The sequence below is a fragment of the Tursiops truncatus genome, chromosome 10, assembly GCF_011762595.2.
Source record: "Tursiops truncatus isolate mTurTru1 chromosome 10, mTurTru1.mat.Y, whole genome shotgun sequence".
NCBI lineage: Eukaryota > Metazoa > Chordata > Mammalia > Artiodactyla > Delphinidae > Tursiops > Tursiops truncatus.
This window is the reverse complement of record NC_047043.1, coordinates 43,534,563-43,562,546: the sequence shown is the minus strand read 5'-3', so window position 1 is coordinate 43,562,546 and position 27,984 is coordinate 43,534,563. Positions and strand designations below refer to the sequence as shown.

General features: G+C 41.0%; 1 protein-coding gene and 1 long non-coding RNA gene across 3 annotated transcripts; one reads left to right on the top strand and one right to left on the bottom strand.

The window, feature by feature from the left end:
* Nucleotides 1-3,788: 3,788 nt before the first annotated feature.
* On the bottom strand, nt 3,789-4,925 carry LOC141279748 (uncharacterized). The gene is made up of 2 exons (XR_012334529.1): nt 4,872-4,925; nt 3,789-4,357 (listed from the first exon to the last, which is right to left on the bottom strand). It is a non-coding gene; the product is annotated as an uncharacterized lncRNA (long non-coding RNA).
* On the top strand, nt 4,253-26,341 carry RAB23 (RAB23, member RAS oncogene family). 2 transcript variants are annotated; one of them, XM_019931458.3, is made up of 7 exons: nt 4,253-4,517; nt 10,580-10,799; nt 13,303-13,388; nt 19,602-19,758; nt 21,532-21,614; nt 22,443-22,535; nt 24,246-26,341. In XM_019931458.3, the coding sequence occupies exons 2-7, from the start codon at nt 10,645-10,647 to the stop codon at nt 24,383-24,385; spliced, it is 714 nt and encodes a 237-aa protein (XP_019787017.1). In that variant the 5' UTR covers nt 4,253-4,517; nt 10,580-10,644; the 3' UTR covers nt 24,386-26,341. The 2 variants fall into 2 exon arrangements, with proteins under 2 accessions (XP_019787017.1, XP_073667003.1); XM_073810902.1 differs by lacking the exon at nt 4,253-4,517 and having other exon boundaries at nt 10,561-10,799.
* Nucleotides 26,342-27,984: the final 1,643 nt, after the last annotated feature.

Here is a 27,984-nt window from a genome sequence, read left to right as displayed (position 1 = left end):
CAGGCCTGATCTTCTAGATGAGCCTCTAGACAGCCCTGAGGTCAAATGGTTTACTGATGGGAGCAGTTTTGTAGAAATGGGGACCCAAAAGGCGGGGTATGCCATAGTTAGTCTAGATCAGGGGTGCCCAACCCCCGGGCCACAGACAAGTACCAGTCCGTGGCCTGCTAGGTACCGGGTTGCACAGGAGGTGAGCGGCGGGCGAGCGAGCGAAGCTTCATCTGTATTTACAGCTGCTCCCCATCGTCACATTACCACCTGAGCTTTGCCTCCTATCAGATCAGCGGCGGCATTAGACTCTCATAGGAGTGCAGACCCTGCTGTGAACCGCGCACGCAAGGGATCTAGGTTGCGCGCTCCTTATGAGAATCTAATGCCTGATGATCTGAGATGGAGCTGAGACAGTGATGCTAGCGCTGGGGAGCAGCTGCAAATACAGATTATCATTAGCAGAGAGGTTTGACTGCACAGAGACCATAATAAATCAATTGCTTGCAGACCCATATCAAAACCCTACCAGTGAGTGGCAAGTGAAAACAAGCTCAGGGCTCCGACTGATTCTGCATTATGGTGAGATGTATAATTATTTCATTATATATTACAATGTAATAATAATAGAAATAAAGTGCACAATAAATGTAATGCACTTGAATCATACCAATCCCACCCCCAGCCCCTGCCCCAGTCTATGGAAAAATTGTGTTCCACGAAACTGGCCCCTGGTGCCAAAAAGGTTGAGGACCGCTGGTCTAGATGAAGTCATAGAAGCCAAGGCTCTGCCACCCCAGACATCAGCCCAGAAGGCTGAACTAACTGCATTAATGAGTGCTTTGCAATTAGGGAAGGATAAGAAATTAAATATTTTTACTAACTCTAAATATGGGTTCCACGTGCTACATGCTCATGTTGCCATTTGGAAAGAAAGAGGAATGTTAACTGCTAAAAATTCCCCCATAAAACATAAAGATTTGATTCTGGCTCTTTTCGAAGCAGTGCAGCTTCCAACACAGGTCGCAGTAATCCACTGCAAGGGCCATCAGAGGGATGGCTCTTTTGTGAGATAAGGGAACAGCAAAGCTGATCAAATTGCAAAACAGGGAGCTTGGCTGCAGGAACCCAAACAAGTTATGGCTCTAGTGATTGGCACCCCTGAACTCTCTAGCCTTCCCCAGTATTCCCCACAGGTACATGAAAATGCTGAGAAGTAGAGCTATGAGAAGGGAAGCACAGGCTGGTATAAAAAGGAGGATAAGGTTCTAAGCCCTGAGGCCCAACGATGGAAACTCACTATGAGCTTACATGATGTCACCCACTATGGGAGGGATGCACTAAGGGACTTGGTGCAAAAGGCTTTTTCAGGGAAGGGGCTTAAAAGAACAGCAAAACAAATAACACTTGCCTGTGATTTATGAGCCCATAATAACCCACAGACCCATCCAATCCCTCCTTCGTTACTCAGGCCAATCCAATGCCAAGGGACATATCCAGGGGAAGTCTGGCAGTTAGATTTCACTCAAATGCCCCCATGATCAGGATATACATATCTTCTGGTGTTTGTTGATATTTTCACAGGATGGGTTGAAGCCTTCCCCACCTGATCTGAAAAGGGGTTGGACGTCTGTAAGTCCCTTTTAAAAGAAATAGTTCCTCGGTTTGAACTTCCAAAGTCCCTCCAGAGTGATAATGGGCCCTCTTTTATAGCCAAAATCACACAGAGACTCACAACGGCCCTAGGGATAGACTACAAGCTACACACCTCTTGGCACCCCCGGTCCTCAGGGAAGGTAGAGAAAATGAACCATACTTTAAAGAAAACCTAGCAAAGCTCTGCCAAGAAACTCATGCACTCTGGACCAACTTGCTTCCTTGCACTCCTCAGGGTCCATGTAGCCCCCAGGAGTGGTCTGAGGCTTAGCCCATTTGAAATGACCTATGGGAGGCCTTTTCTTACTACTGACATTCTACTAGATGAGGAAGCGAGCCAGGCCCTGAGATATATTATTAATGTAGGACAAGTTCAGAGGGCAATCCAGGACTATGCCCACAAGGCACTGCCGACTCCCACTAAAATTACAGAGGAAGGAGCAGTTCCTTTACAAATAAACCCCGGGAACCAAGTTCTTCTTAAAACCTGGAAAGAGGGGTCCCCCCCAACACCAACTAATGCCAAAATGGAAGGGCCTCTATAAAGTAATTTTAGCCACCTCTACTGCTGTCAAACTTCAAGGGACATCTAGTTAGGTACATTTGTCCAGACTAAAGCTTTTACCTCCAGAAACCCCGCAGGTCACAACAGAAGAACAATACACCTGTGAGCCAGTGGACAATCTGAGATACCCATTCAAAAGACAGGCACCATCAACAGATAAGTAAAATGATGTAGTGGGTTGGCTCCTATTTGAACCCTTAACAGGACTTGGGACCTCTCTTCTTACCTTAGCTGATGTGGTTCTTGACAATTTTCTGGCCCTTGATTACCTTCTGGCCGAACAAGGCAAGAGTGGCTTCATAATTTTGGCAGGGACCATACTGCCTCCCTTGTCTGGTCAACAGTTAAGGAAGCCCAAAGTTAACCCTGGTTCCTTCCCTTACTAAGCCCTTTAATGGCTATCATTGTTCTTCTCCTTTTTAGCCCTTGTTTGTTTAACCTTTTGGTTAAGTTTGTGTCTTTCAGGCTCCAACGGTTTGAAGTAAGGCTCATGTTGGCTCAAGGAATTCAGCCCATTCCAGCGGAAGGTGGCCCAAGTCCCTACAGGTCCTTGAAACAGTCAGCGAGGGACATCTAGGGCAGGCTAGGGTCTGCGGCCCCTGTCCAGCAGGAAGAAGTTTCAGAAGAAGAGACCTTCAGCCCCTTACCCTTAAGAATAAGGGTGTAGAGTCTCTCGGGGGGAATGAGACAGGCTGGGACCAGGGACCCTTTGCTGCAGTGCTTGCACATGGACACACCTCTCCTCGAGCAACAAAATACAAATAAACTGTATGGGACTAAAAATAACTGCGTGCATGCGCCGTTGGGGCAAATTCTGGACCCCCAAAATACAAAGAGACCAAAAAAGCTAACTGCCACTCCTGAAGAGTCTGGAGCAAAAGCAGGGTACTGCACATACCCCCTGTACTCAACACCACCTAAAGGGGTGGGCAGACCACCTAGGCCACACCTCTGGCCCAACCCTTGGATACACCCCTACCCTCACGCTATATAAGGAAAAAGCTTGCTCCCCGCCCGCCCGCTCCCCCCCCCCCCCACAACGAGCAAGCCAGCAAGCAAGGAAATATGTTGCTTGTTCTCTCTCCCCCATGCTACAGCAGGGGTCCCAATAAAGCCTTGCCTGAATTTCTTATCTGGCCTCTAGTCAATTTCTATTGATTAGGGAAGGCCAAGAACCCTGGTCAGTAACACTTTCGTGTCTGACTTTTTATGCTCAACTTTATGTTTCTGCAGTTCATCCATGTTGTTGCCTGTAGTTGCAGGTCACTCTTCTCATTGCTGAGTAGTATTCCAGTATATGAACACTGTGAATGTATTAATTTATTCTATTGTTGATGGTCTTTTGCGATATTTCCATTTGGGTGTATTAAAACAAATGCGTCTGCGAACATTCTGATAATTGTTGGTGCCCCCGTAAGCACACGCTTCTCTTGGCTGAACACACAGACATGGAACTACTAGGTCATAGGGTATGCTTCTTTACTAGCACGCCAAATTGTTTTTTAAAGTTATTCTAGCTTACATTCCAGCAGCAGGACAGAAGGATTCAGCTACTCCACAACCTCGCCAACACTTGGTATTTTCCTTTTTTTTTTTTTCTATTCTATTTCACAGTATTAAAACAACTGAAGCAAAGTTTAGGTTGCTTTGGGAGCCAACTTTTGGATTTCTTTTGGTTCTCTTTATTATTAAGCATCGCAGACTTGCACTTGGTCCAGTCACAGAGTACGGACCAAGTGCGTTTTCGACTTTGCTCCAGTTTTGCTCACTCCGCCACTTGGATGTCCTCCGGTCAAGAGTATAAGATGTGCATCCAGGGAGGGCACGTCCTGTGAGGACTCTGAAAGCTGACCACTGGGTAAACGAAGCGTTTGCGGCCCTTCCTCGGCAGCGTCCTCTCCCGCCAGCCTCCTGGAACCCCACCAGCCACAGCTGCCTCACAGGGAACGCGGCGCCCCTCAGCCTTGGCCAACTCGGGGGCGGGGCAGCGGGGCGAGGCCGGCGGCGCGCGCGTGCGCACTGAAAGTCCGGCGCATGCTCCGAGTGGGGGGCGTCCGCGGCAGAGGGTAGGCGAGTCTCCCGCGCCCTACCTTCCGCGGCGGGGCCGCAGCGATCTGCTGGTTCCGAGTTCTTCTGCCAATAAAGTTCCTGAAAAAAGTCACAGTCATTCTTAAAAGAGCAAAAGAGGGCGCGAGCCGGCTGGAGGCCCTGTCGGAGGGCTGGCGCACCGGGCGGCGGAGACAGCGGTTACACCGCGACCTGGAGGAGCGGTCGCGCCGGGCGGCGGGCGGCGGGCGGCGCGGGGACGGTGAGTAGCGGCTCGCGCCCGGGGCGGCTGGCCGCACTCATCGCCCTCGACCGCGGCTGGCTGCGGAGGACCCGCCCGTCCCCGCGGCCCGGGATGTGCCCACCGGGGGCCGGACAGGGGCTCGGCGGGAGACTCCAGGCCGGGCGCCCCCCTCCGGGTCGGCCGCCGCGCGCGCACTTCGAGTGCGGGGCCCGGGTCCCCGCGGCAGGCGGTGGGCGCAACCCCCGGCGCCTCCTCCCCTCCCCGCGCCCCCGCCTCCCTGGGGTGGCCCTCGGGCGGGGAGGTGCAGCGGGGCGGTGGGGACTGGGCATTAGGTGTGGGTTGGGGCTGGTGGGGAAAGGGCCCAAGCCCCACCCTGGCTTCCAGACCCCGTCCTGGGCGGCGGGCCCCTTCCCTGCCTGCGGCCCCACCCAGCCCGGGTGTTGCTCGGGTTCCGCTCGAATATGAATGAGCCTGACTACGCGGTCTCCTTGACACTGGCTACCGCAGAGTCACTTCACTCGGGGATCCCAGTGGCAGTACAGTCTGAAAAGGGCTGTCTACTTCTCCAGGTTTTATGTAACTCCTGACATCTTCTAGGTAACTTCATTGAACTTGAGAAGTTTTTCAGTGCTTTTATAAATATAATCATACCTGTGCTGAAGTACAGGCTGTGATGAAAAAGCCACCATTTCGATCAGTGAGTTAACTCATCCTTTACTTTTCTAATGTATTGGACGGCTGTTGGTTGGCAAAATCTTTAAAATTAAACTTGGAAGAAGAACACATGTAAAGTGTTACTGTCAAGCTTTTAAAGTATTGTACTCAGAATTATGCTAATTTTCTAAGAATTTAATTGTTTTGGTATAGTTCTTTAAGTTTGTAGAGTATTGGCTGATAATCACAGGAGTCAGACTGCCTGTGTTAAAATCTGATTCCACTTACTTTTCTTTACATTTTATTATTTTAAAAATTATTATATGGTAAAATTGACTTTGTTGGGGGGTGTGCAGTTCTGTGAATTTTAGATATATGTAACTACCATAACAGTCAGAATTTAGAACAGTTCAATCACCTCCAAAACACTCATGCTATCCTTTTATATCCTCCCCCTTACCCCAAGCCCTGGCAATTACTGATCTTTTCCAGAATGTCATAGAAATGGAATCATGCAACATGTAACCTTCTTTCACTCAGCATAATGCCTTTGAGATTCCTTCGAGTTGTTGGATGTATCAACAATTTATTCTTTTTTTATTGCTGAGTAGTATTCTATTAGATGGATGTGCTCCCAATGAAAGACATTTGGATCGTTTCCAGTTTTTGGTGATTATGACTATAGCTGCTATAAACATTGCTATACAGGTTTTTGTGTGAACATAAGTTTTCATTTCTCTAGGGTACTGCTAAGATTGGGATTACATGATCATATAAAGTATGTTTAACTTTGTAATACACTGTCACACTGATTTCCAGAGTGGCTGTATCATTTTGCATTCTCACCAGCAACATGTGAGAGTTCCAGTTGCTTCATCTCCTCTCTAGCACTTTGTATTGTCGGATTTTTTAGTTTAGCCATTCTAATAGGCATGTAGTGGTATCTCGTGGTCTTAATGTGTCTTTAACTAATGGCTAAAGATGTTGAATATCTTTTCATGTACTTAATTGGCATATATAATCTCGGGTGAGTATCTGGCCAAGACTTTTGCCTATTTTTAAATTCAGTAGTTTCTTTCTTATGTTGAGTTTTAAGGGTTCTTTATCTTTCCTGGATACAAGTTGTTAGATATGTTTTGCAAAAGTTTCTTGCAGTCTGTAGCTTCTTTTCATTGTTTTAACAGTGTCTTTCACAGAGCTAATGTTTTTAATTTTGATGAAGTCTAATTTATCCATATTTCCTTTTGTACATCTTTTGGTAGCATGTCTAAGAACTTTGCCTAATCCCAGGTCAAGAAGATTTTCATCTTCTAGATATTATAGTTTTATATTTAGATCTATAATCTTTTTTTTTTTTTTTTTTTTTTTTTTTTTTGCGGTACACGGGCCTATCACTGCTGTGGCCTCTCCCGCCGCGGAGCACAGGCTCCAGACACGCAGGCCCAGCGGCCATGGCCCACAGGTCCAGCCGCCCCGCGGCACGCGGGACCCTCCCGGACCGGGGCATGAACCCGCGCCCCCCGCATCGGCAGGCGGACCCCCAACCACTGCGCCACCAGGGAAGCCCTAGTTTAAATTCTATAAGGTGTGAGATTTAGGGGAAGGTTTACTTTTTTTTTGCATATGAATGTCCAGTTGTTCCATCACCATTTGTTGAAAAGACTGTCTTCTCCATTTAATAGTTTTGCACCTTTGTCAAAAATCAATTGGCTGTATTTGTGTGGGTCTATATTGGCCCTCTGTTCTGTTCCATTGACTTTTGTATCTTTCTCTTTGCCAGTATCAAACTTTCTTGATGGATGTAGTTTTATAGTGTCTTAAAGTTGGGTAGCATAATCTTCTCCAGCTTTATTCTTTTTCAAAATTGTTTTAGCTATGCTAGTTCATTTGCCTTTCCATATAAAGTTTAGAATCAGCTTGTCTCTAACTACAAAATATTCTGCTGGTACTTTGGAATTATATCAAACCATAGATCAGTTTGGGGAGAATTGCTGTTTTTACTTTGTTGACTCTTTCAATCTATGAACATGATGTATCTTTCCATTTATTTCTTTGTTTCATTAGTGTTTTGTAGTTTTCAGTATACAGATCCTGTACATGTTTTGTTAGATTTATGCCAAAGTATTTCATTTTGGGAGGAAACTATTGTAAATATCATTTAAAAAATTTTTGGCTTCAAATTGTACATTAAGATATTAGAAATTCAGTTGAGTGTTGTGTGTTGCTCTTGTATCCTATGTCCTTGCTAAACTCACTTATTAGTTCCAGGATTGTTTGTTTGAATCCTTGGAGTTTTCTAGATAGACAATCATGTCATCTGTGAATAGAAATAGTTTTTTTCCCTAATCTATAAGCATTTTAAGTATTTTAGTTGCCTGTTGCTCTGGCTAGGCCTAATGATAAACAGGAGTAGTGAGAGTGGACATCCTTACCTTGTTCTCAGTCTAAGGGGGAATTCAATCTGTCTTTCAGAATGAAGTGTGATGTTAGCTGTAGATTTTTTTTTTTAATAGATGCCCTTTATCAGGTTGAAGAAGTCCTCTTCTGTTTCTAGTTTGCTGAGAGTTTTTTTCACAAATGGATGTTGATGTGGTTTTTCTTCTTTACTCTGTTAATATGGTGGATTACACTGATTGATTTTTGAGTATTGAACCAGCCTTGCATTCCCGAATAAAGCCCATTTGGTCCTGGTTATTCTTTTTATATATTGCTGGATGCGATTTACTAATATTTTGTTGAGGATTTTTGCATTTGTGTTCATGAGGGGTTATTTGTTTAGTTTTCTTTTTTGTACTGTCTTTGTGTGGTGCTGGTATCAAGATAATGCTGGCTTTATAAAATAAGTTAGGGAGTGTTTTCTCCTCTTCTGTATTCCAGGGGAGAGTATGTATCATTCTTGAAAAGTTTGGTAGAATTCTCCAATGAAATCACCTGAGCCTGGAGATTTCTTTTTGAGTTTTTAAAGTTATAAATTCAATTTTCCTAATGTTTATATCAATTTCACTGATTTCTGCTCTTTATTATTCCCATCCTTTTGCTTGCTTTGGGTTTATTTTGCGATTCTTTTTCTAGTTTTTTGAGGTGGGGGCTTAGATTATTGATTGAGACTTTTCTTCTTTTCTAAGGTAAGCATTTAGTGCTGTAAATTTTCCCTCTCAGCAGTATGTTAGCTGTGTCCCATAAATTTTGACATATTTTCATTTTAATTCAATTCAGTTATTTTTTAAATTTCTCTTGAGCTTCTTCTTTGGCCCATGGGTTGTTGAGAAATCTGTGTTTTTAATTTCCAAATGTTTGGAGATTTTCCTGTTATCTTTCCATTACTGATTTCTAGTTTGATTTCATTGTGGTCCCTTTATTTGGCTTTTGTTGAGGGTTGTTTGATGGCCTAGAATATGTTCTATTTTGGTATATGTTCAGTGGGTGCTTGAAGTATATTCTGCTGTTGTTGTGTGGACAGCTCTATAAATGTTGATTGGATTCTGACAGTTTTCTGTTTTTAGAATTTCATTTTGTTTTATTGTGTTTTATAGTGTTTTTGAGTATCTCTTTGTGTAACTTGTTTAGCTGCATAGGTAATTTATCACAGTCTGTTGGTGTCAACATTTTACCAGTTCAAGTGAAGTTAAGAAACCTTACCTCCCTTTTGTCCTCTTCCATGTATAATTTTTTTTTTTAATTTGGCTGCGCAAGGTCTAGTTGCAGCATGTGGGATCTTTGTTGCAGCACGTGACATCTTTTTTTTAGTTGCAGCACGCAGGCTCTTTTAGTTGTGGCATGCGAGATCTTTATTTGTGGCATGTGGGATCTTTAGTTGCAGCACGCAGGATCTTTTTTTATTTTTTCTTTTTTTTTGCGGTACGCGGGCCTCTCACGTTGCGGAGCACAGGCTCCAGATGCGCAGGCTCAGCGGCCATGGCTCACGGGCCTAGCTGCTCCATGGCATGTGGGATCTTCCCGGACCGGAGCACGAACCCGTGTCCCCTGCATTGGCAGGCGGACTCTCAACCACTGTGCCACCAGGGAAGCCCAGGATCTTTTTTTAGTTGCAGCATGTGGGCTCACGGCATGCAGGATCTAATTCCCTGACCAGGGATCGAATCCGGGCCCCCTGCATTGGGAGCACAGAGTCTTAACCACTGGACCACCAGGGAAGTCCCCTCTTCCACGTATAATTACTTGTTTTAAATGTTTTCTCTACATATATTGAAAACCATATTGAACAGTATTATAATTTTTCTTTCAACTGTCAAATGTAACAGAACATTTAAGAGAAGTCTGCTATATTTACCCATATTTTTGCTTCTGTCATCTTCTTTCTCTTGTTCCAATACTTTAAGTTGTTGTTTTAATCATTTAATTATGTCTGAAGTGGAGACCTAGAACCTGTACTTTAACAAATGCTCCTAGATGCTGCTTACAATCGTGCAAGTCTGTGAAGCATTAGGGACAATTACTTAGACTCCATTAGGGGCAAAGAAAGGAATGTTCTTCACATTTCAGACATGTTTTGTGTAGTGGTTGTATAAATGGATTTTTGGTTAAGGTAGCTAGAATATAATAGCTAAGTAGGCAGGAACTTAACTAGTAATTTTAAGAAGAAATATGAAGAAATTGGCTTTCTGTTCTTTTCAGTCTAAAATGCGAACAGTACACATTCTATTACTTTCATTATATGAGTAACTGTAACTAGTCTGAAACTGATGAAAAAAATGCATGGTATAAGATGATGTGTAGAGGATCCATTGTAATCTAAACACTAAAGCACAGTAACTAAGAGCCCGATGCTATCACGTGGTTGCATAGCATTATACAAAACCCTTCCTTAGGGTGCTGTTCTAGGGACATTAATTATTACCTGTGAGGATGAAGAGCAGTTTCCTTAGATTTTGTATTTGTTGCCCATTTGGTGGTAACTATCCACCAAATGGGATAAAAGGAGGATTTATTATGGTATATGAAACTACCATTTTTTTGAATGCCTAACTTTCACTGTGCTAAGTGCTTTGTATCTATCATTGATCAACAATCCTGTGAGGTAAATATCCTCAGGAAACTGAAGCTTCAAGAGGTTAAGCAATAACTTCACTAAGAGCACAGAACCAGTAAATAGCAACTAGTAAGTCAGGCCTCGACTCTTAACACTCATACTCTAGTCTCAGTGAAAGGCAGAACTATGTAATCTAGGCATTTATTGGTACCTGGAAGTCATACATTCTGCTGTTGTTAAGGGTGCAAAAGTGAATGGTATTATTGTCTCTTTTTTCAAAGAATTTACATTATCTGAACAGGGTGGGGAGAGGGCCTTCAACACGGAAAAAAATTCTTGCAATTCATTATGATTATTTCTTGATAAAACAATTATAGCTTATTTTATTTTATATAGGTTTTATGTCATGAAAAAATAACTTCATTTTAAACCACAGATTTGAGAGAGAAGATCGGATCACCTGGAATTAAATTTGGCACAGAAACCTTTTCAACTCCAAAAATGTTGGAGGAAGATATGGAAGTGGCCATAAAGATGGTGGTTGTAGGGAATGGCGCAGTTGGAAAATCAAGTATGATTCAGCGGTATTGCAAAGGCATTTTTACAAAAGACTACAAGAAAACCATTGGAGTTGATTTTTTGGAGCGACAGATACAGTATGTACTTGGCTGTTTTATCCTCTCGCTTTTGATATGTGAGCTGTGTCCAAGAGTTTGCTCAGAATAATAGTAACTGAGTACAATACAATCCAAGGCTAGGTGTCTAGTGGCAGCGGGTTTTCAGTTATTCACTCCTTTGTGTGTCTTCGCCTTCTTTTTTCCCCCTCCCCCATCTCTTCCCTTTCTCTCTCATTTTTTTCTTCTTTTTTACCTACACTTCTCCCTTCTCTCTTTTTCAATCTTACATCTGTTTTATATTTATTGGTGGCACCCTGAGCACTTCTTAAACACAAACTGACGCTTGATTCTACCGAGATTTCTGTCGACTATTTTATTTGGAAAGAAAGTTACCTGTCTCTCAGAATAATTTTCATCTCTTATATTATGGGATCTGTTTGTGTAAAATGTCTCTTCTCTTTTTAAAACTGGGCTTATAGAAGTTAGAGAATTAATAATTTGTTTTTACTTTAAAGAAGTAAGAGAAAGATTTGAGAGGATTAAATACTCCTGTGAAAAGGAAATCCAGTTGGATTCTAAAACACATCAAAGTAACACTTTTTGTCATTAGTCCTGAGAACTTTTAAGGATATTTTAAATTGTAGGAGAAACATTAAACAAATCTGATTTAACTATCCCAGACACTAGCATCAAAGATAATTGTGTTCACTGTTTTAAAGATGTTGAATTTATAATCTGTATTCTGTTACCCTCTTTTTAAAAATACTTCTCTATTTGCTTCCTTTCTTAGATATTTTAAGGGGATTCATTTTAAATCTTGATGATGTTTATTTTTTGCACTTGCTATCTGGACCAAATTAATATTTTAAGTATACAGTTGACCCTTATTATTCAGACTCCATATTTATATTTTAAGTATGCAGTTACTTCTCATTATTTGTGGATTTCATATTTGCAAATTCACTGCTTGCTAAAATTTATTTGTAACCCCAGACTCAGTACTCCCAGTACTCTGATGGTCATTTGTGGACATGCACAGAGCAGCAAAAAATTTGAGTCACTTATACACACACGTTCGGCTGAGGTTGAACAAGGCGACCCACTGCGTTTTTGTTTCATCTCTCATACTGTACATGAGTGGCCTTTTCATGTTCTGTTTTTGTGCCACATTTTTGTGCTTTCTGTTGGTAGTTTCGCTGTTTAAAATGGCCCCAAGCCTAGAGCTGAAGTGCCGTCTGGTGAGCTGTGACGTGCCTTATGGAGAAAACACATGTATTAGATAAGCTTCGTTCAGGCACCAGTTATAGTACTGTTGGCCATGGGTTCAATGTTAATGAATCAACAGTGTATATTAAATAAGGTGTGTTTAAACAGAACAATGCAAAAAACAAGGTTATATATTCATCAGTTGATGAAATTGTAACCAGGGGCTCACAGGCACCTCACCCGCCTGGTATTTTCCCTCAGAGGAATGGTTCAGGATTTGCTAATTCAGTGTTGGCAGTGACTCTGTAGAACAGAACTACTGCCTGCGAATAAGACAACAGGTGTGACAGAACAGAGTTAATTTGGGGGTTAAAGGGCAACCAAGCAGTAAGCTGCTTCTTTCCTTTCTTACTATTCTCCCGCATTAGAATAGGGTAGCAGGAGGAGGGCAAACACTGACCTAAGGGAACCCTTTCCCAGGACAGCTGACCCTGGGTGTCCAGGATCCCACGGACACCAACATCCATGGGCACTCAGTCCCTTGTATAAAATGGCATAGTATTTGCATTTAACCTACACACGTGCTCCCATAGACTTTCAATCATCTCCAGATTACTTATAATATCTAATATAATGTAAATGCTGTGTAAATAGTTGCCAGGCACACAGTAAATTCAAGTTCTGCTTTTTGGAACTTTCTAGAATTTTTTTCCCAAATATTTTCTATCTGCAGTTGGTTGAATCCTCAGGCATGGACCCCTCGGATGCTAGTCTTAGAGCCACCACTATCTGTGACTGTGGTTGAAGGAAAAAACATGACAGATAAATCCAAATCGTGTAAAATTACAGCTTTAGGGGAGTGTCTTTCACCCTTTACTTGCACTGTTGGTAATGGTATCAGCATTTAAAAGCGCTCAGACTTTTTCAGAGTGAAACCAGCAATGTAGTTTTTTTAAAATAAGTAAATAAATAAATAAATTTGTTTATTTATTTTTGGCTGCGTTGGGTCTTCATCGCTGTATGTGGGTTTTCTCTCGTTGTGGCGAGCAGGGGCTACTCTTTGTTGCGATGCACGGGCTTCTCATTGCGGTCACTTCTCTTGTTGCGGAGCACGGACTCTAGGCGCATGGGCTTCAGTAGTTGTGGCACACGGGCTTAGTTGCTCTGCGACATGGGGGATCTTCCTGGATCAGGACTCGAACCCGTGTCCCCTGCATCAGCAGGTGGATTCTTAATCACTGCACCACCAGGGAAGCCCAACAATGTAGTTTTAATACCACCAGATTTGAAAAATACATTTCCTTTGCATATGAAATTCATTCATCTCTTGTTTCAGAGTTAATGATGAAGACGTCAGGCTCATGTTATGGGATACCGCAGGTCAAGAGGAGTTTGATGCAATAACAAAGGCCTACTATCGAGGTAAATCATGGGTGTCTTTAGTTTGCTTTGACGTGTTCTTTTAGCTGAACAAAGAACTTTGCTTTTCTTGTTTCCCATAGAAGGATTTCTCTTTAAGAATATTTAAATCAATTCCAAAGTATTTTTTAAAACCCCAGGCTATTATTCTTCTAAAGATCTTGTTGGGTGGTAAATAATACTCTGTGCTATAGACTGTTTATCTCTGCCTTAGAATTACATGACTCATATAGTCATTCCCAGACCTAATAAGTCAGAAGTTGTGAAATGTCTTCTCTGACTCCAGGGAAATGACTACGTAGAGTGGAAACTAACATAAGAAAAAGTAAAGCCCTGGCAGACAAGATGGCATTTTGTTACGATATTTAATGTGGGTAAAGCCTTCTCTAGGCTATACGAGTTCAGGGAAGTATGAGATACATGTGAAAAGGAAGAGCTACAATGATAGGATCTAAGACTAAATAAACTGGGGGGGAAATTCCTCTTTTTACCTACCTAGCTTTCTTCTCTAAATTCTCAGCCTAAAATATATGTTCTTTTTGTGTGGAAAAAAATAGGTTGGGCTATTTCTTTTTAAGCTTTTGACAATGTGATGTGGCAGTATTACTTTTTAACTAGTATGGTTATTTTTGGAGAAAGTATTATCATTATGTCTCTCTAATTTAAAAGGGCAAAACTGTGAGTCTACAATTATCTCAAAATAAAGTTTAACTTAAAGACAAAACTGGTCAAATGTCAAAATGATTTGATTCGTATATGAATAAAAAGGAGAAAATGTTGGAACTGTACAGTTAAGTAGCTCATTTGGGTCCCTAATTTAAAGAAAAAGACCAGGTAGCTAAACATATTTTAATATCCACTGCCATAAGACTTTGTTCAACATTATTATCTTCTAATTTTTTTAACTTGACTCATCCAGTTTGTTGCAAACTTCTTGTTTTAACTTGTTAGATGTCCATGAATCATACCATTTCTCTTTCATATGTTTACAAACAACATTCTTTGCCAGAAACTAAAAAGAGAGCCCATAATTATTAATATTTACATCTTAATTTATATGGGTGATGTTCAAATTTCTTTTCACTTTGTTTCATTTGGACTAAAAGGCTTTAAACAGCATTGATTTCCCTGTGTTTAACGTTTTAACTTAAAGCAATCTTAAGTGTATAAATAGATCTGTTAAAAGGTTTTTTTTAAATGTAACGTTTTTTAGCCAACTATGTTAAAATGGCAAAGAGGGTAGATACTGAGACAGGTCTTAAGCTTCAGCTTTTTCCCTCACATCCCTATTTGAATTAAGGAACAAACAGTGGCAATGTTACATGAATTTGAGAAATGGCATATTGGACTTACATGCTTTTTTTTTTTTTTTTTAGGTTCTATCAGAGTGCTTTTGGTTGCTGACAGCAGAAAAGCAATTTCAAACTGACTTATTTAGCGTCTGTTGACTTGTTACTGGGAGTAGCTTTCATCTGTGGTTTGTTGGGACTATAACCTTGCTGATTGTTCTGGCTGGCCGCCTCCTTGTGTGGGGTTCCTCTTCATGCTGATTTTCCTCTTGTCTGCAAGTTTGCTACCATCGACAGTGCTTTTCGTTCACATTCTTGGGGACCGAGGGTTACTTCCTACAACAGTGGACCAAAAGTCCAGAGCTTTTATCTGATTAGACCACCTTTGACCAGATTACAGTGAGTAGTCAGAGGAAGGTGATTGCCCTAATGGGCTTGGCGCACTTGGGGCTCCCCCAAGGCAGAGGGAAGTTTAGCTGCCTAAACCATAGGCTACCGTACAGAGGGGGAGAGGTGTTCTTGGGGACAGGGCACTGGATGGCGGCTAGGCACCAGGTAATATCTGCTACTAGTATAGATTCAGATGACGATATAATTAAATAAAGAGTAGGAAGAAAAGGTAAGGTGGGCAGAATGAGTTAAAATAGAGATTTAGTGATAGAAACACTATGCCTTATAAAATTATGACCTACTGACTTATGTCCTAAAAATATGTTATTCAAGATGCATAAAAATTGTATTTAAAAAAGAAAAAATTTATTGTAATTCATTTAAAAGACCTATTATAGCAAGACCATTGCTCCAACGCATCATTATGTTCTTAGAATGCTGGCTTAATTGTACAGTGAGACATGTGGAAACATGATCTCCTTATCAGTAGGTTAGAACAGAGCACAGATCATATTAGGAAGCCTTTGGGAGCCCAGATGACTCCTGTTAAACCCTTAAGAAAGTCCACCCTAGGCAGTAGAAACCGTACTTAGTACAGAAAGTTACAGACAACATGAAGTAGATTTTTATTACAGTTTTTTACTGTGACTTGGTTCTCAGAAAAAAAATGCTTCTAAGTATATGTAAATTAGGTTATAGACTTGAGACCTATTATTTGAGATCATGCACATAAGTAGAAGGAAACCCTTATTTTCTTAAAAAATATTTTTTTTCACAAATATAAATGAATATAAATTGTTGGAAATGAAATAGCTCTGGACAAGAAGCTAGTTATAAGTTATAAATGCAAGAATTAAAGAACAACAGAATTAGACTATGCAAGTCTGAGGTTTGTTTTGAAATTATGTGAGCATGGAATCTGTGACAGATTGGTTCAGTGAATAATTTATGTGCTTTAGATTGTATAGAATGTCAAAAAGAATAAGGGACAGCATTTTAAATCCTGAGTAGTATCTATAATAGTATTTTTAAAGCCTTTGCTGGTGTTCGCTAGAGCAGTGTTTCTTAAACTTGACTGTGCACAGGAGTCCCCTGGGGAGCTCATTAAAATGCAAACTGAATTCTATAGATCTGTGGGTAGCTCTGAGAGTCTGCATTTCTACAGCCTTCCAGGTGACACTGATGCTGCTGTCAGCCACACTCAGGACCTGCCTACAGACCATCTTGTAGGATCTGTCAGTGATTTGAGGATAGAATTACTCTCTGCACATTATGTGTCTTGGAGAGTATTTTCTGAATTGCATTAAAATATAGTGGCTTTTTTGGAATGATCTTATTAAGGAGGAATAAATACTTGCTATTGGTGATCTTATCATTGACACCAAAAATTTATTCAGAGCTCTGTATTTCTGATGCATGGACAAGTGAGGTATTTATTAACTGTTAGAAGTGATCTACTTATGGGTGACTTACTGTTATCTATGATAATGAAGAAACTTTTCCAACGGTGCAATTTTTAGGGTAGGTAGTATTGAAGGAAGATTGAATAGTAGGAAAATAAAGGTCTTTGTAAAATATATGGGTAGAAAACACTAGCTGCCTTTCAATATTAACAACAGAGAAATTAAAACAACTTTCCCAAAGATGGCTGGTACAAACACAGAGCTAGGGGTCCAAGAAAGAAAAAGAAGGTAGAGCAGCGTGGGGTCATTTTAATTTACTTTATTATTTTTTTAGGGTCATTTTACACCTCCCCCCACACGCACACACACACAGCGGGGTGGGTGTGGGATGTAGAAGAGAGAGGCCAGGGAAAGAAGGGAGAACCGTGCATAAAGGGTGCAGTAATGAGCCAGTTACTACTGCAGGCGGGGAGAGCAGGCGGGGAGACGCGCCTCGGGGTGACCCCACCCCAGGGAAGCTGAGGTTTTTATCCCCCCCCACCCCTCCCCAGGCATCCAGTCTCCTTAGGGGGTGTGCTAGACCACCCCTGGCAGAAGAGCAGAGCGCCCCCTGCAGCCCTTGCTGGAGGGTCGGGGCGGGGAACACACAGGGCACCTGTGGGGGGAGGGGGCACCGTGCTCACGTCCCTGGTGGCTTCTGAATCCAGGTCCCTCCTCCTCCTCCTCAGAGGGCACTGCGGCCCATCCCTGGTGGCTTCTGAATCCAGGTCCCTCCTCCTCCTCCTCAGAGGGCACTGCGGCCCATCCCGCCCAGTGTGGTCTCTCTACCCAGTCCCCCACTAAATAATTTTCGGTTTTATGGGCAGACTTTTTCTTTTATCCTTTGATCCTTGATTTTTCAAACAAAATTGTGCTTTTCTTAGTTAATTATTCTTACTGCCCATATCTCTGGCACCATCTGCTTAGTTTTTTTTTGTTGTTTGTTAGTTGTTTTTGTTTCGTTTTGTTTTTTTGCGGTACGCGGGCCTCTCACTGTTGTGGCCTCTCCCGTTGCGGAGCACAGGCTCCGGACGCGCAGGCTCAGCGGCCATGGCTCACGGGCCCAGCCGCTCCGCGGCATGTGGGATCTTCCTGGACTGGGGCACGAACCCATGTCCCCTACATCGGCAGGCGGACTCTCAACCACTGCGCCACCAGGGAAGCCGTGTTTTGTTTTTTTTAACATTTTCTCTAATAAGTGTTTTTTTGTGTGTCTGGGACCTTGTATACTTGGAAATACCTTATTGGACCCTCAAATTTAAACGACACTTGACTGATATAAAATTCTAGGTTTAAAGCTAACAGAGTTTTGTAACTTTTTTTTTTTAAGATTTTTTTTGTTTTGTTTTGATGTGGACCGTTTTTTAAAGGCTTTATTGAATTTGTTACAATAGTGCTTCTGTTTTATGTTTTTGGTTTTTTGGCCCCGAGGTATGTGGGATCTTAGCTCCCCTACCAGTGGTCGAACCCGCACCCCCTGCATTGGAAGGCGGAGTCTTAACCACTGGACCGCCAGGGAGGTCCCCAAAAAAGTTTCTTAAAGTATGATTAAATAATGTTTTATTTGTAGTTTAAGTAAATGTTAAGAGTTCAAGTAAATATAAGTTTGTTGTCCAATATGCTAGTGTGATCTCTTCAGTTTTACTTCTCCTTCAATTCTGAGCAAGTCTCACGCTGTGTCTATCAATCTGCCTGTCCCCCACCCCTCAGTTTTGCATAATTAATTTATTCTTTGGTTCAAAGCCTGTTCTAGAGGAGGGAAGCCTCTGCTTTTACAGTCATAGTGAACTGCTGGTTTTTTCCTTCATTAATTGTTCTTTGGGTTCCTACCATATTCCCTCAGGTGATAAAAAAACCTTTTTTGGCCCTAGAGTGTCTTAGGTAGCCCAGGTATGTGTGTCTTGAGTCTTAGTAGGAAACTCTTACACCTGGGATATCTGGAAGGAAGGAGTAGCAGTGAGGAACCCTCTTGACTCCAGGACGATTTTCTCTTCTCACCTGTTTTTGTCACTATGCTGTCTGATTCAACAGCAAATCATTGGTAAAAACCCTCTTCCAGAAGGTTGATGCTTATTTTTAAAATGAGATATTATCAACTAATGTGATAGTTGATAGTTAAAATATTGTCAACCTAATGTGATAGTTGATAGTTAAAATATTGTGAGTATGGTATGGGAATTATGCAGTTAAAGAGGATGAAAAACTAAATTAAACTCTTTTCCTCTCTACTATATATTAATATTTTACTCTTGGCACTGGTTCCTAAATTACATTCTTTAGCATTGATGGTATTCTGCTACTAAAACAAAATAATATAGATTTTTTTAAAAAAGTAAATAGAATGAGAAAATTATGATATTTTTCTCTCATAGACTTCTTAAATCTGTGCCAAAAGAAATTAAGAAGCAGGTGACAGATATTAACGAGAAGAACTCAGCAACTCTGTCATTCATGCCTAGTTTACTGTTCTCTGTGGCTTTTACAGTGTTATTAAATATATCAGTATTTTGTGGTGTTCCACAAGGAATGTGTATAATTTTGAGGGTACTTTGGCACTTGCACAAATTTGAGAACCGCTGTTCTTGGTAAAAATTGGTTCTTTGAATTAGAAAATAGAGTTTATATGTTAAAAAATAGGGCTTCCCTGGTGGCACAGCGGTTAAGAATCCACCTGCCAATGCAGGAGACACGGGTTCGAGTCCTGGTCAGGGAAGATCCCACATGCCACGGAGCAACTAAGCCCGTGTGCCACAACTACTGAGCCTGCGCTCTAGAGCCCGTGAGCCACAACTACTGAAGCCCGCGCGCCTAGAGCCTGTGCTCCGCAACAAGAGAAGCCACTGCAATGAGAAGCCTGCGCACCACGATGAAGGATAGCCCCCGCACACCGCAACTAGAGAAAAGCCCACGCAGCAACGAAGACCCGACACATCCAAAAATAAAATAAATTAAATTAAAAAAAAAAAAAGCAGTGCTACAAAGATGAATTCAACATTTATTTACATAAAAATTGTTTGAATACGTAAAAGTTTCCCTCACCCTGCATAGGATTGTTTCATTAATGTAAATAACATTTTTATTTTGTGAACTTACAGGAGCCCAGGCTTGTGTGCTTGTATTTTCCACCACAGACAGGGAATCTTTTGAAGCGATTTCCAGTTGGAGAGAGAAGGTGGTGGCTGAAGTTGGAGATATACCAACTGTACTTGTACAAAACAAGATCGATCTCCTTGATGACTCTTGTATAAAGAAGTAAGGTGGCTGCTGTTGAGGGGGTGGCTGTAATTCTGTAAAGCTAAAACCTATTTTAGTTTTTGCATACACTTACAAAATTTAGGAAAGTTTTTAAAAAGACTGCCTTATACTTAAAAATTTCTGTGAGCTATTGTGTGATTGGTTTGGGTTTAAAAAGTTCACACTGAATCAGTAGTAAAGAAAATTAAAGGAGTACGTTTTGAAAGCCCTTTTAGAATTCCAGGTCCTTGCAGCTCAAATCCAACTCCTCATGTGAAGTCAAATCTAGACAGAGTAAGAATGTTAAGAGAAACATTCCAGAACTTCCCTGGTGGCGCAGTGGTTAAGAATCTTCCTGCCAGTGCAGGGGACATGGGTTCGATCCTTGGTCCGGGAAGATCCCACATGCCACGGAGCAACTAAGCCCATGCGCCACAACTACTGAGCCTGCGCTCTAGGGCCCGCGAGCCACAACTACTGAAGCCTGCATGTCTAGAGCCCATGCTCTGCAACAAAGAGGAGCCACCACAATGAGAAGCCCGCACACTGCAACAAAGCATAGCCCCCGCTCACCGCAACTAGGGAAAGGCTGCCTGCAGCAACGAAGACCCAACGCAGCCAAAAATAAATAAATAAATTTAAAAAGGAAAACATCCCTAGATGTTTTAATGTCTAGCATAAGTATGTTGATGAGTTTAAATAGGTAAGCAGTTCAGATTCGTATTGTTTTGTATACCCAGAACCATTATGCTCACATTTGTGAACAGAGTTTGGCATCCAGATAATTTCTCTATATAAGTATTTGTTTACTGCATTATTAATGTTTTGCTGGCTTTGAAAATACTTATTTGGTTTTTACCTTATTTTTTTATAAGTTCTTGTATTAGTTGTCTGATGCTGTATAACAGATTAGCCCAAAACTTAGTAGTTTAAAACAACAAACATTTATTATGTCACAGTTTTTGTGGGTCAGGAATTTGGGAGTGGCTTAGTTGGGTGGCTTGGTTCTGGGTTTTCATGAGGTTGCTGTCAATATGTTGCCGGGGCCTGTGGTCACTGGAGGGCTTTTGACTGGGGCTAGGGGGGTCTGCTTCCGGGATGGCACCCTCACTTGGCCATGGGCAGGTGGCCTCTCCTTCAGGCTGCAAGTGTCCTCAGCGTGTGGCAGCTGCTTCCCCAGGCATGTGATCCCAGTGGGGGCAAGGCGGAAACCGCAGTGCCTCTTATGAGGAGTCTCAAAGTCATACGCCATCACTTATGTATGTCATTGATGACACAGACCAACTTGATTACAGTGAGGGAGGGGAGGCGTGTGGTAGAATCATTGGGAAATATTTTAGAAAATTGGGGAGTCATAATGAAACTAAAATTAGGAGTCCACTGTTCTAGACACATCAATATACTGACTTAGGCTTTGGCAGCAAAGTAGTTTTGTAGCCAATAAGAGTAAAATAGGTAATGCAGTATAAGACTTTCAGAGTATAATTAAATTCAAGTGTTTTTAATAACTGAAGAGAGAAAATTAAAGTAGTATATAAAGAAAAGTGACATTTAGTCATTTTAAGGCTAGAGTAAGTGACCTTATAGAAAAGTGTCTTGCCGTTACAGTGAGATGGCTGGTGTTTACCCCCCCAAGAGCAGTGACAACTGAAAATCCTGCTCAAGCACTGAGTGTAGCTCTCACCTGTTCTGGAAGGGCTGACCGCTGTCCTCAGGCTGTATGCAGTAAATGTAATAAAACAAGCTCTCAGAAAGTACCTTTACATACGCTTTTTTCAAATTGATGTGTAGTGAGGAAGCTGAGACACTGGCAAAAAAGTTGAAGCTGAGATTCTACAGGACTTCAGTGAAGGAGGATCTGAACGTGACGGAAGGTAAAGTGCCTTCTTAACAGTTAACAGCAGGAAGTTTGTTTATTCTTCTTATGCCTTTTCTTTTTGTTGTTTAGAAATCATATTTGTAACGAGAGTAGAATTTTCTGTTTGTCATGTATCATTAAGTAAAGTTTAAAGGCTGATGCTGCTCTGAGTTTGAGTCCTTGATTGTTTACTAATGTCTTTGAATAGTTGTTACTCTACAGCAAAACTCCAGTGGGCTTTATTGTATTTAAAAATACAACTGGCTATGTATATGCGTGTGTGTTTTTCAAGCGTACCTTCTAAAATTGCTGCATTAGAACCCCACAGCGGTGGACACCCCACTAGGTAGTTACAGTGACCTTAACTTGTTTAATAGTGTTTCCTAGTTTAAGAAAGTGAGATTAGAGAAAGATGGTGGTTATTTTTCTCATTCCGGAATTGCTGCTCATTTTATTAGATTGCAGCTCAGCTGTTGCTTCATTGTCCCCTGAATAGTGGTTTTCAGTTAAAGAAAGAGTCTTTTTAAGACTGAGTCAGTTTAGTGTTGCTGAATATTAGTCACTATTCAGGTACTTAAAACTAAAGAGCCAATGACTACAAGTAATATTTCATTTCTTTACTAATAAAATGCTACTATATATTTATTAGTATTACCATTGTAATTAGGTATTACTCAGATAATTTTTAGAAGTTGAATTTTTTTCAACTAGATTGTATACTTCTAACTATAATTTTAAATTTGTTTTTTAAGTATAAATATTATAGTAAGTGATGTGAAAGAACAGGTTTTACATGCATAATTATACTGACCTGGCAAGGTTTTTGGTTTTGTTTTCATTCCAGTTTTTAAATATTTGGCTGAAAAATATCTTCAAAAGCTTAAACAACAAATAGCTGAGGATCCTGAATCAATGCATTCAAGTAGTAACAAAATTGGTAAGTACCCAGGAAGTTTTAGCCCCATGTTTACCTGGTAAATTTATTTTCCATTCATTATTATCATATTTACTGGGGTTTTTTTTAAATACAGTATGCTCCTTTCTTTAAGAAATGTGACTGGAAAGCGTGAGATGAGTGATTATTAAATTTAGTAGTATCAGCTCTCATTAAAGGGTATATTGAGGGGGCTTCCCTGGTGGCGCAGTGGTTGGGAGTCCGCCTGCTGATGCAGGGGACACGGGTTCGTGCCCCAGTCCGGGAGGATCCCACATGCCTCAGAGCGGCTGGGCCCGTGGGCCATGGCCACTGAGCCCGTGTGTCCGGAGCCTGAGAGTCCTGCGTACCGCAAAAAAAAAAAAAAAAAAGTATATTGAGTTAAAAGATTTTTTAACTGATGAATTTTCTAAAGGTCTGTCCTTTTTGAACACTTGTTTCTCTGACTTGACACTTGCACCATCTCCACACCTTTTCCCTTTCCTGCCACCTTGCTGAGCACCCATCCTGCTTTTTAACATGAGATGCCAGCAGAGTTTAGTATTTCCTGGAGAACAGGAAGCACCTGTCCGCATCTTACTTTGGGCCATGGCTTCTGGGAGGATGGGTGCCGGTCCTCTTTCCTAAGGACCTGCTGCCTGCACCCCACTCCTCAACACACACACACACACACACACACACACACACACACACACACACACACACACACACACACACACACACACACACACACACACACACACACACACACACACACACACACACACACACACACACAGCATTTTCTTGGCCTGTTTTAACTTTTCTTACTTTGCCCTTTTTATTGTGTATGTTCCTACTGTCAGGAACCTCACTCACATGCTCTGAGAAACGACAGGGCAGTTGTGATAAGCCGCTGTCTGGTCTGGTCTCCTGGGCCCACCCTGTCTCCTTCCAGTCTGCTGATTAAAGCCCTTTGATAGATTCTGGTTGTGGAACACCTTCAGTGCAGGCTCTCTTCATCCCAGCATTTAAAGACAGTTTGGTCCATCCTTCCTGTGCAGCCTCGTGCCCCACTTTTGTAATGTACCCTGTTTACGGTTCCACCACAGGGCCCGCTGTTTCTTGAGCCTGCCTAGGGCTGTCTTACTTATCCCTTTGCTCATTTTGGCTCTTCCATTAAGAATGGCCTCCCATTCCCACCTTCTGTTGAGAACTGTGCATCCCTCAACATCTATGGAGAAAGCTCTCGGCTATCTGTCTGGCTGAAGCACAGCCTTCACTTCTCTTAAATGAACAGAGACCTGAGTGCAGGGCATTGCCAGGGGTCCAGTCCCTCCATGTAGTTTGTCCTTTGTTATGAATTAGATGTGGTTGACTCTTCCTTTGAACCATCTGTGGGATCTTGTCTCTTTTATGACACTTAACATAGAGTGTCCTGTAGCATCACTGCCTGTTTGTAGTGCCTCACCTCACTCATCAGATTGTAAGCTTCTTGGGGGCAGGAATCAGTCTTAGTAGTCTTTGTGTCGCTCATAGTGTCTCTGGCCCAGAGCCTTGTGTATCGTGGATGATAAATAGCCCATAAACTGGAGATTACATTTTAGAACGAACAGTGTTCAAAATGAAAACTCTAACAGTTGAAAGTGTTTCTTTAGTTCATCCCTTTTGTCCGCTCAGGTGACCCTGAGATCCGTTAGTGTTAACCTTTGTGTTTTCCCTCAACGTGTCCAGGTGTCTTTAGCACGTCTGCTGGGAGTCACTTGGGTCAGAATTCAAGTACCCTTAATGGTGGAGATGTCATCAACCTCAGGCCCAACAGACAGAGGACCAAGAAAAACCGAAATCCTTTTAGCAGCTGTAGCATACCCTAAAATGCTTCAGGGAGGAAGAAATGAATTGTATTGTGCAGTAAGATACATCCAGCTGTCACGGTATGTTAACACAATTTTTTCGCAGACTTTGCACCTAATGGCTCTCTGAAAGCTGACAGACTTAAACAGATAGCACTGCTCTGCAGTGCTTTTCAGAATGGAGCAAGATCTCTGGTGGGAAAATTACTGCCCTCTGGACTTATTTTAATTTTTTTACATTAGACGAAGCTTCTCCTGTTTTTGAAGGAATGCTATAAGAAACATCAAAAACAGGTTTTGCTGAATTTGAAATGCTGGAAAACATAAATGAAATGCCTAAATATACTGGTACAGATTTTAATATTATGGATCAAGGAAAGATAGCAACCGTTCTTTCTCTGAAATCGGTCATCTAGCTTTTCTAGGAAGTAGTATTGAATCTGAATACTGAAAAGAATAATATTGAAAGGCGAACCCTAATCTTGCCAGACTGCATTAGTGTGTACTTTGGCAATGTTACTTGTGCAATATCTGTAGATGTGGAATGTGGAGGTACGTGCACACGCAGATCCCTGGTTCTGGAGTAAACAGAAGGTGTGTGCAGTGTTTAAGGAAACATAGACTCTAACTCATTCATTCATGAAACCATTTACACATTTATGTGTATGTTATAAGTTTCTATTTTCAAATGAGAAATTCTAGACAGATATTTTGCAAAATGAGCTCAGATTTTAAAAGTGCTTTTGTGCCAAAAATACCATACCTAATTTTCAGTGCTTTACCAGAATTTATACTGTTGATAATCTCTTTTAAAAGCAGTTTTCCTCTCTGACAGAGTAGATGAAAGAGTGTCTTAGTGCTAGAGCCCCTCCCAGGTGGCACTGGTTGCGTGCGGAATCTTTTCATGTCCCTGCACATGCATGGCGGGCTTGAGCTGGCGGCTGCAGGACCCCCGCCCTGTGCAGCGTGGCCACCCTGTACCCAGTGCCTTTTGCTGTTGACAACGCAATTCTGAACTTTTAGGATTATGCTAACAGTTTTTTTAAATACACAAGAGGTGATCTTTTGTCTTAAACCACATTATGGATTTTATAATGCCCTGCAACTCTAAAGCATCTTTTTGTTTACATATTTTTTGTATGGTATTTTGAGATTATCATTTAAAAATTTCTATAAACTTCAGTTTGTATAGCACTTTCTCAAGAGCTCTGTCAGCACCAAATGCAAAATAATTTCTTTTAATAAGTGATTTTAACATGTAATCATGTGGCAGAGCATACATTTTGTGACTTGGGACAGTAGCTTTCCAACTCAGATAATTAATTGCATGAACTCTGGTAAAACTGATCATCATTCATCAATGACTTGTTTTTAACCCTTGCAATATACCTGGTTTTTACAGGATTTAAATATATGTAAAAATAACTTTTCTTGGAAAATGTGTCACAAAGTCATTTTTCATTATTTCTACTAAATGCATAATGTTTTATATATTCCTTTTGTATGTTTTCTCTCTCTCATTCTTTTTTTTTTTAAGTCTTCCGTCTGCACCACCCTCATCCCCTGTCCAGATTAATGTTGAAAACATAATAGAATTTTGTAGGGAATGTCTTTAAGTGGTCAGGAGTGAAGGTTTGCTTTTCATAATATTGAAATAATCTGGCATTATCTATTTCAAAGTAATATGTTTATTTTTATGTCACCAGTTGTCACCACTCCCATTGCTGGCAGTGGGATAGGTGTTGGGGAAAAACTCTCTTCCTAACAATGGGTACCCGCTAGTGATTCCCTTTTCTACTCTCTGGAAATACAGTCCCTTTAATTTTTGCACAAAATATATTTTGCGTCAAATAGTCTTTAGTAGCAGAAAAACCACGTTATATAAAATGTTGTAGTTCTATTTCACATTAATTAAATGTGTGTGGGTAAAAGTTTGTTATTTTTCTACATTAAAAAAATCTGATGATGGTTGCAGTTCCCCTGATATTTGTAATATAATTTTATGTATTTAGTTTTGTCCTTTTTTTTAAACAAGAACTGAAGAGAGATCTTTGTTACACATTTGAATTTTTAATTTGCAATTCTGTATTTTACCTAACCATAATTAGTCATTTTAAATAATTAAGTAGGCCTGAAAATCAGCCACAAGTGATATGTTACTTTCTCAATTCTAAAAACCTTCAAAATTGACATTATATTCTTTCACCTTGAGGCCTTTAATTCTTTTAAATAACTTAACTACTAATTTCTAATGAACCATGGATGCTGAAGAAATACTAAGACCCCGGGACGTTGTGCATTTGTGCAGTAATAGCTTTCGTATGTCGTGGCTCATTTTTGGCTGTGGCGTGGCTGCTGTGTCTCCGAGTCCTCAGGATTCCTTTTCCTCTTTCAGTCTGCCTCTCGAATTAATAGTGTACAGAATAGGCCACATAAGGCGATATAATTAAATAAAACCAGGCTAAATGGTTTCCTTTTTATCTGCCCAAAGTTGACAGCTCTCATGTACTTCTTCAAAATATAGTAAAACTAACACTATCAGAAGAGCCCCTCCCCATTGCGGCGACAGTCCTGTGCTGTCTGGGTGCCTCAGACGCTGGCAGCGCAGTGCTTGGGAAGAACTCACTGATGGGCTCCACTGTGCCCAGGGCTCCAGGGCTTGGGTCTCCTCTGGAGATCCTGGGATGGGGAAGTGGCCTCAGGACATGACATCTCAACTTAAAGGGAACTACTTTAATGTAAAATATTATTAATTTTTCCCCTCTTAAAAACCTTTGAAATAGTTACTGGTAACTTGCTAAAGTGCTCTCGTTACTGTTACGGTATCTGTTTCTCTGAAAACAAAATGAACTGACAGGTGAAAATCTGTCCCACACTGCAGTCATCTAATGAACAGAGAAAGTCTGGGCTGATGGTGAACAGGAAGGGGAGGATTTCCAGATGCTGATGGTCTTTGGGAACGTGAGAAAAACTTGGTTGTCTGCTGAATTTTCAAAAAGCTGATAAAGAAAAAGATGGCACAAAAAGAAAATCTTCTATCTATCTCACAGTGAACCTAATGATAGCAAATTAGTCTGATAAATCAAGAGGCTTTTACCAGTTATCAGTGAGAATTAATGTTTCCCACGAAAGAATAGATTTAAATAAGGTGAACTTGGGCTGGCATCAAAACTATCATGAATGTCCTCAGATTGTAATTGCTTTTTATGAAGAGACATATAAATATATAAAACCAATCATCTGCAGCTTGACTGTTTTTTTTCTTGCAGTGTGAAAGAATACCTATCTTTTAATGAAAATTGAATCTGATATATTCAATCTGAAGTAGTATTTGGGGAAGCTAAAGTTTTTGTGTATCAATAGCACTAGTTATTTTGAACAAATAAAAGTGTTCTATAGTTGCTGCATTTATCACAGATAAAAGAATAATCAATACACTGGTCAACCTTGTTAGTGAACAAAATGCAATCTAAATTAAGGTATTTCATATTTAATATTAGAAACAAATAATGCTGAAAAGCTCTCAGTGAAACAGCAACTTTTTAATTATTGAAGACAGTATAAATTGATATAACTCTTATACAAAAAAACTTTGGAAACATATCAGGCCATGGAAATGT